General features: G+C 36.2%; 1 protein-coding gene across 1 annotated transcript; it reads right to left on the bottom strand.

Annotated features, from left to right (window-relative positions):
- Positions 1-4,317: 4,317 nt before the first annotated feature.
- LOC134854427 (14-3-3 protein beta/alpha-2-like) lies at positions 4,318-4,683 on the bottom strand. The gene has a single exon (XM_063870669.1). The coding sequence runs from the start codon at positions 4,681-4,683 to the stop codon at positions 4,318-4,320; it is 366 nt and encodes a 121-aa protein (XP_063726739.1).
- Between the last annotated feature and the right edge of the window lie 4,490 nt (positions 4,684-9,173).

Below are 9,173 nucleotides of genomic sequence, written 5' to 3'. Positions count from 1 at the left end.
GCTTCAGGCATGTAGTTTATGGGCCCATTCGGACCTTAGAAAACGGCGTACCCCTTAGAGTTAGGGAGGTGAATTGGTAAGACTTTATAATTATTGGACTATGTTGAAAAACAATTTGGCCCAGAATGAGATTTTTGGCCCTGCTGGGATAGATGAAAAAAAATATGGGATCGTTCAAGCCAAGTACTTGAGATTAGAAAACAAACAATACTGGTAACTGGGGTTAACATGGGAGTATATCTCTTACTGAAACCAAAAGCATATAGGCATTGGAGTGGAGTGTGTAATTAATGATTTTGAATTCTTTAAAGAAAAAGTAGAGTTTTACGAGCTAAAGTGTGAAGTGAATTGCTGCGGATAATTAATTGAAATTATCAGAAACAAAGCTGTATGAAGCATATTAATTTCTATTCTGGTCCACTTACAGACATATAGTTTGGAAAGTTTATTTAGCAAACCCTGAAATCAATTACCATTAGTTTCCTTGCCATTGCATAGCAAAAACATCGATTCGGAGCAAAAACGTCGATTCGGAGCAAAAGTTAAAAAGGCGCACAGCAGAGTGCAGTACGAGATTAGATCGCCCATAAAAATGTTTCAAATGAGAGGACTATGGACCAAATTGGATCTCAGCACACCCATTAGCTGGTTCTAATGTAAAAGGAAGATATTTGCAGACAATACAGAGGTAATTTTTTTTTCTAAAATTGAATTTAGATGACATTTTACACATCTCACCATTATAATCAGTTTTATCCATTAAATTAAACTGATGAGCGCAGCGTCTAGAATGTCCGGCTGAAAATTCATGCTTATAAACTGATAAAGTGAGTTATGTTTTTTTCCAAGCTTACTTAATTTATTTCCCCGAAACTATACAGAAAAAAACCACAAAAATTTACAGTAATCACCTAAAAACTTGGAAAAACCAATGTGTTTCCCGACTCACAACTAACAGGCTAGTTTTTTTTTTAGCTTTTTAGCAAAAGGTTGTTGCCTTGCCCTCATCAGTGAGCTCGGATCATGATTGGGCTTTAACTTCCAACCGTTTTAACTGAGATCGGAAATCCATACCTCTAACAACTTCTCATAACTTTATATTTGTAACATTCTAGCAAATAGCCAATTATAACCCTGTAACTTAAGTCGTAAACAAAAACTCGGACATATTTTATTTATTTGTTTTCTTACTAAGTGTTTTCTGCCTTGAGAAAAGTAAGAACTGCTGTAGGAACTACTATTGCACAACATTTACATCTCGATCGGCATTTGATTTAACAAATCACAATATGTCGTCTAGTGCACCGCCACTGATTTTCAGACAAGTGATGATGGCGTGCGCAGAAATTTTTCTAGAGGGAGGGCGGTTTTTCGAAAAGTTTTGAAAATTTTGCGGACCTTTTTTTAAGGTTGACCATTTTGATTTTCGGAGCTCTCCGAAAAAACTAAAAAGACCCTGATTTGTCAAAATTTTTCTGCTTAGCAGGCAAAACTTTTTAAAAATAGGTCAAAAGACGGCGTTTTTGAGCACTTTTTGAAAAGTTTTGACAAAAAATTTGTTTTTTTTTCGGCACGCACTCATACCCCCAATTTAGTTATATTGGCGCCAAAGGCGTCTTTTGAAAAATTTTGAGGTAGGTTGGCCACCCAAAAAATGATATCGTTAAATTATACCAAAGGGGGAGCCTCTGGAAAAATTTGGCAACCAAAAATGAGGGGGGAGCGGTCGCTCCCCTCCCCCTCGGAACGCTACTGACTGGAGTAATGATGAAGATACTTGGGGTGAAAGAAGGAAAGTCAAAGTTGGTTACGTGTAGCGGAAAAAACTGATGCTAATTTAAAATTCAAAATTATCCTAATTTCAACGTTTCAGAAACTTTCAGCAGCACTGATTGCAAGATCCTTAATTGTAAAAAAAATTGAAGCCAAAATCAGATAAAATTCGAAAACTAAAAAACCCAAATCACTCCTCGTGTTCCTCTGTGCGAGAAACTTCGTTAAAAAATTTGGCAGGACAATAGCAGCAGTTTTGTTGGAGCTAACAGGAATAGTTTTATAAGAAATTTAAAATGTTAATACAAACATTTTCGCACATTTTGTGCATCATCAGGATTAAATTTTTTTACAATATTTACAAAACGATAAAAGATATGGGAAACATGTCTAAAAATGCTCTGAAACTTTCTGACCAACAAATTTAAACAAATGTAATTACGTAAAAAATAACGTAATCCTTAATAACATTTTCCTGTAAATTTCTGTGAATTTTTAGTTTTTTTTTTGTTCGTTCATGACTATAAAGTTTCGACTTGGGATTATTTTTGATTCTGAAATGTCAGTTTTTGAGTTTTTAGCCATGTTATACATAAAAATATAATTTTATTGTTAATCATCTAAAATAATTAGCTCCTTATTTCATCGCGTGTGTTGATCTTCGGCCTCTCCCTCAAAATATACAAAGCCTCTAGTGTTAGTAGCTTATGATTGTTACACCCACTACATGTAAGCTTAAACACCCCTTTGTATCTCAGATCACGTGCAAGGGAAGTTTTGAGGGATGGCAAGCGTGCTTTCAATTTTCAGAATGGATGGCAAGATTAATTTTTTTTGCTTTGACGAATGATATGCAGGAGCTTTCTTGTCGCTCATATCATACTCCAAGATTTCAGGCGGATGTATAATCCATCTAGAGCACCTCGTTAAGGTGAACATCACAGCGAATGAAGCGCAGTTGTCGTTCATGTTCTAAGCAGTCTTAGTTCTAAGGAAAAAATGGCTCACAATAATTTGAATTTCACCATGTGTTAAATTCAAAGTTTTTCTTTCCGTTTTTAAGTTCAAGCTGCAATTTTCTCACTGAAAAGGTTAAGTAGATTGTCGTTTTTTTGCAACCGTATTTTGGTAGCAATTTGACAGTTTTAGCAGCATTTTTGGAAATCATTTCTAAGATAGATTTTCAAGAATTTTTTTCCGACATCTAAACTTTTTTAAATTTTTTTTAAAAAGGTGCAACTACTTTTACGAATTGCCGTCTATCAATTTTCTAGCTGGTTGAGCCTAATTCTATTCCGCAATGAATTTGCTCCAATGATGCCTGTTTAGATAATAATATCACACCCTGTGATTTTCCCAACATAATTTTTCAGAATTTTTTCCCGACTTTTCTTTTTTTTTCATTCATCTTTTATAGCGACGTAACCACTTTTGCTAATTTCCAACTAATTATTTACTGATTGGTTGACAGTAATTCTAACTCGCAGTTTTTACTGATTTTGCTCCGATGATGCCTTATATAGATAATAATATCACACCCTGTGATTGCTTCGTAGTCATAGTTCAGGGGGCCACGACCTGTGGGTTGACTTTTCCCTTCAGGTTGCCTACTTCCTAGATTGCGGAAAAAATCGAGCCGCTAAGGTTTTTAACATGCTTCAGTACGTCATTGTTTCTTTTCCAACTTTTTGTTGCCTATGTTTAATCATAAGAGTCGTTAGAAGTGGTTTTCTTGAGGGGTAGGGGTGGATTTTCTAGACTGTCATATTTTTTGAGTACCGTCATATCCAATCCTTCGATTTTTCCTCCAGCCCAAACTTAGCCCCGCTCCTTGATTGAAAATTTAGCCTCGCACAATCCTCCTTATTTTCAGTTTCCCATGTTCAGGTGTTTTTTGTTCCGACTTTCGTAACGAAAGTAACGGAATATTTGTCCTCGGGGTGGGTTTTTTTTCTTCAGACAAATTTCGACTTTTTAACTAGCTATTTTTGACCGCTCTAATAAACGTACACTTGCTTCAACTGAGTTTTTCTCAATCCGACTAGAGGAGAAGGAAGCGCCCAGGGCTTAAATTTGAAAAGAGAATTCACCTGTGATCATTTTTTGTAAAGTAATGGGGGTTTAAAGATTGCTATTTTGACCAATTTGGGACAATTAATGCGCGATATTTTTTGCACTATTAACGTGTAAGCTAGACTTAATCCTTCTGAGAAATTATTCCAAATTGGTTCAAGGAAGCTTATATGCCCTAATTGATTTGTTAGTAGGAGCAAAACCTATTTTTTTCACTTTATATTACGTGTGGGGGGATGTAAAAATTTTTATTTCGTTACATTTAAATTGTTCATGTTGTTAGCGCTCCATAGATCTTAAAAGGCACTGGTAACCTTCAGTGCTTCGCCCTGATACGAGCAGTCTTGTCCTCTCTTGTGTTCGATGTTTCATTTAATTTCGCTATCAAGTGCTTCCAAGTTGTCGTAATGAGTTCTCTGACAAGCACTAGATAGCGCCATTTGTATTTTACTGGTTTTCCTCCTGCTCGTATCAGGGCCTCATTTTTTTCTGCTCGGTCTCAGAGTTGGGAACGAGGAACTTATCAAGCAAGCCAAGAACTTCGTTGCAGATATCCTTCAACTGACCCTCAATTTTTTCTCGGTATTCCTTGGCTAAGTCCGTTTTTTTCTGATCAGCGGTGTGGTTTTGTTCAATGCTGCAGATAACCCCCCATGACGCCCTTCCAGAACCCACAACATTCTTGTAAGAAACTGGCAAAAGATTCCTCTCGTCAGTAGAAAGAAGCTCACTCTCACCTAGCAGCTCAGTCACCTTCTTCATAGATTCTGCCATGTCATCGTACCTCTCGGCCTGCTCGGCGATCTTCGCTTTCTGGACAAGTTCTTCGCGAGACATAATGAGAATGTTAAGATGTTACGAACGAGCAAAGATTGTATTTAATAAATTTATCACAACAAATAGGCTAAATGTTTGTATGGGTGCCTGCTGAGCCAGATTTAAATAACACTTAGTTTGTTTTCAGGTCTGGTTTGATAGATTGATCTGTTATATTCAATCTGTTTCCTAACAACTCTCGCCTATCCAATTAGTTTCTCTATTTCGATTCAGAATTACATTATACATTCTTTTCTTACCAAAGTATAGCCTTGTATCGATGTCTCAAATTAATGATACTGAAAATATGTTAAAGTTTTTGCCACCCAAAGTTTCCCAATTGCATTCTGAGTCCATTACTATTAATGAGCCCGTAGTCAATTTCAAAATACCGAAAAAGTCTGATAATCAACTGCCAACAGGAAAGCAACCTTCAAGGGTGAGTTTTGCGGAGTAATTTGCTCCGATGATGCCTTTTATAGATAATAATATCCCACCCTGTGATGCTTCTGAGTCATAGTTCAGGGGGTCACGACCTGTGGGTTGACTTTTCCCTGCAGATTGACTACTTCCTAGATTTTCTCAGAATCAATCGCGCCGCTAAGGTTTTTTTTACATTGCTTTATTATGATACGTTTCGACTATTCAGTTTAAAATAATGATACTGTTTAAAATAGTTTGTATGTATGTAAGTTTGCATGTTTGTTTATATGTATGTTTGTATGTATGTTTGTATGTATGTCTGTATGTATGTTTGTATGTATGTTTCTCTTCTCTTCTTCTTCAAACAATGTTCAACCAATTCCGAAAAAATTGTATTGGTTTTAGAAATTGAAGCCAATAATTAAAAAGTCAAAGGAAACCAGGAAACTAGGCAAACTCCCACTTTCAGTAAGGGGGGGGGGGGTTACTTGGGCAGAATTATGGGGGGGGGGGTGGGTAATTGGGCATTGGGCAACATAAGGGGGGGGAGGAATACGAAAGATGATAATGAATTTTATCAATATTTGAAAAAATTAAAATTGAAATTTAAAACATTTTTTTTTTAAATTGTGAACTTATTTGTAAAACTAAGAAATTTCTTGCTGACAGTACCATATATATATACAATTTGTGAAACTCGAGTTCCTGAGCGAATTTGTAACTTTTGAGGTGACCATGGTATTCATGTTGGAGGTCACCTGGCTGCATACATGGAACTTCAAGTCAGCCATACTATTCAATGTTCATCAAAAATCAGACCTATCATTCCATAAAAAATGAAGGGTTGGTATGACTTGAAGTTCTATCGGTGCAGCCAGGTGACCTCTGGTATGAGTTATAAGGTACCTTCAAAACCTGAAATTTGTTAATATTTCAGGAGTTAGATTTTCAATCGATAAACAATCATAGAATTTAATGTTCCTTACTAGACCGTAATGCAATCTGTAATTTAAAAGCTAAAACACCAGCGATTTGAGAAAAAAACAGACGTACTTAATCAAAACTTAAATTTGAATTTGAATTTATAGTGTTCAGAATTTCAACGTTACTGTTGTGCAGCAAAAGTTGGGAAACTAAAAATCACCAATCCGACTGAATAAAACTAGTGATTCGCAAAGAGTGTAAATTATTTCATGAGTTATAGATAGAAGTCAATTGATTTTTGTCAAATGCGGTTTTAAATAAGTAAATCAGTTCAATCGTAGATTTAGTTCAAGTAGAAAGCTGAGATGTCTTTTTTAGGCTTCAACATTCCGCCTCCCTTGAAGTGTCTTCAATTTTCAGATCGTTATTATGTCTGGATATGACTACCCATAAGTAAGGAGTATACAAGTGAAGTATTAACGGTACGAGTCATGAGCGAAAGTTTGTCCTAGCTGTTTTCAGGCAATAATTACATTTTGGGTCATGAGGGTACAACCTCATACGAATTTTAATGCTGGTAATTTACAACATTGGGAATTTACATGAAAGTGGTCAATATGAACGATTCAGACCATAATGCATTGCATAGGGGGTAATTTAGGTTCCTACTTTCAAAAGGGTCATGGGGGTACTACCACTTAAAATTTGAAAACAGCACATTTTTGATATTTTTCGATTTTTAGCACTATAAAGTTCTTGTTTTAAATGAACTGCACATTGGATATGACTTGGTTGCTATACTGGTAGCTTCCGCAGCTTCGCGACTGGGCGTATGTATTCACCAGTTGTGGTTTTCACTTTTACCACTCGAACAATTGAGTCATTTCCAGGATAAACTTCTATGATTCGTCCAGTTTTCCATTCTAGCGGTCGTTCATTGTCTTCGGCAAGTAGGACTAGGTTACCAACTTTAAATTCTGGGCCATCCATAAATCACATTGATCGATATAATTGTTCCGACTTTCGATACGAAAGTAACGGAATAATTGTGCTCGGGGTGGGTTTTTTTTTCTTCAGACAAATTTCGGCTTTTTAACTAGCCATTTTTGACGGAGTTTTTTTATATCATTCAAAAGGTATTGTTGTCTTGAGCTTAAATTTGAAAAGATATTTCACCTGTGATCATTTTTCGTAAATTTATGAGGGTTTAAAAATTGCCATTTTGGTCATTTTGACCAATTTGGGACAATTAACGCGCAATATAATTCGCGCTATTAACGCGTAAGCGGAGATTTAATCCATCTTATAAAACGTTCCAAATTGGTTGAACGAAGCTTTTTTGCCAGAACTGAGTTGTTACAAGGAGCAAAATCTATCCTTTGTACTTTATATGGCGTGTGGGGGATGACTTTTATTTAAAAAAAAATTGCAAGTTTTAGAAAATTAATTTTTTGTTTTATTACATTTAATTTTTTAAAGTTATGACTGCTCCATAAACAGTCTTGTTCCATTTTATAACTGCTCCATATAATTTAAAAGGCAGTCGGAATATCAGGGCGTCGTCCTGGTACGTCAATCTTGTTATATTACGTGAACCTTTGTGAGTATATTTCAGCCACAGGATGAGTTTTCAGCGGACAAGCCACTTTTTTCTATCCCCTGCTCAGCGGACAAGCCACTCTTTTCTATCCCCGTAGTAAAGGAGATTTAAAGCGTAAGCGGAGCCAAAAAGAGAAATCTCAAAATAATAGAAAGGGGTGAACCCTTTGGGTCTGCATGGCGTCGAAATCCTGAGGGGTTAGGAGAGAAAGTCTGCACTCCCCTAACCCCCGCAAATCCTCGCCTATTTTTCCGCAACTTTTTATTTCCGATTTCAATTTTTCTTGTATCTCGAGTGGTGCAGAGCTCTGCTTCGCCTTTGTATTTTCTACTAACTCGCTTTGCATTGGTCAAAAGTAGTTTTGAAGGTCATCAGAGGATTCGTATCTGAGAAGACCTAGTCGAAAGTCAGCCAATCGATGGCACCTAGAAACACGTTTTTGCACAGTTTTTACCTTGTAAATCGGTACAATTTGGTGTTTCTGTCTGCCATAGTTTGGTCGACTTCTGACTGCATCTTCTCATACATGATTTCAAAAGTGATCTCAAAAGTTGAAATTTCTCACGTGGGAAAAACTTAGGATTTTTATGATGTTTGAATGATTGTTGATGTTTAAATGTTTGTTTCAATTTTTCAATCGGAGTGTCAATTAAATGTGTGTTTTATAGGGAACTCGTTTAGATGTTGATGTCAGATGTGATTGGAAGAGAAGAAGTCCAGAATATTGATCTTCTGGTGGACTGTTTCCTGTTTTGGATTACTCAGCTAGCTAACAGGTTTTTTTCTTAATTTTTCTGAGGCAGTCCCTCCTGGTTTGGAGTCCCCCTAAGATAAGATTAAGAAATGCTCTGCTTTCTCAGTGTGTGAGGAGAATTGACTATGAGAAATCAATTTTCTCTGGTTTTTTCTTCTCTGTTCAGAGAGTGCTCGTCGTATGGGATGGGAATTAAAGTAGTTTTTTTTGCCTCATTTTGCTGGATTTCTAATTGTTAAAAAAAGCTTGTCATAAAATTTTCATATATGAAAAGTTTCTAAATTTTCTATTTCCATATATGAAAAAATGGTAGTCATACACTTTCCATACATGAAAAAATGCTAGTCATACAATTTCCATATATGAAAAAAATACTAATCATAGACCTTTCATGCAATTTTCTGTACGTATGGAATTGCATGGAAAGTGTATGACTAGCATTTTTCCATATATGGAAATTGTATGACTAGTATTTTTGGTCATCCCGGGGAGAGAGAAACCCACACACAAGAATATACATCGATTTACGCTCAAACAAAAAAGTGAAACTTGTCGCCCACTTTAACTCGTAATATCCGCCTAAAACAGCAATTTTTTGTCGTTTGTGGTTTTGTGTGTCTGTCAACGGTTCTGTGTTCGTAGGTTGTTGGTTCGTTTCCCGGTCGTATCATTACATAACTTCAGTCAATGTCTGTTGTTCGTAGCAACCCGTACCTATGAAATAAATCAGGAGTGTTTCAGCTATTTTAGCAGATCTATAAAACAGGAGTGATCAGATCTGATGCAGAGCTGTGCACATCTTACATGCAA

This window comes from Symsagittifera roscoffensis, chromosome 9, assembly GCF_963678635.1.
Source record: "Symsagittifera roscoffensis chromosome 9, txSymRosc1.1, whole genome shotgun sequence".
NCBI classification, from domain to species: Eukaryota; Metazoa; Xenacoelomorpha; order Acoela; family Convolutidae; genus Symsagittifera; species Symsagittifera roscoffensis.
Note: the sequence above shows the minus strand (reverse complement) of the source record. Positions and strands in the feature narration are given on the sequence as shown.

What these genes read in the sequence shown, in the direction of transcription:
- LOC134854427 (XM_063870669.1), bottom strand. Translation starts at nt 4,683, where the DNA reads ATGTCTCGCGAAGAACTTGTCCAGAAAGCGAAGATCGCCGAGCAGGCC.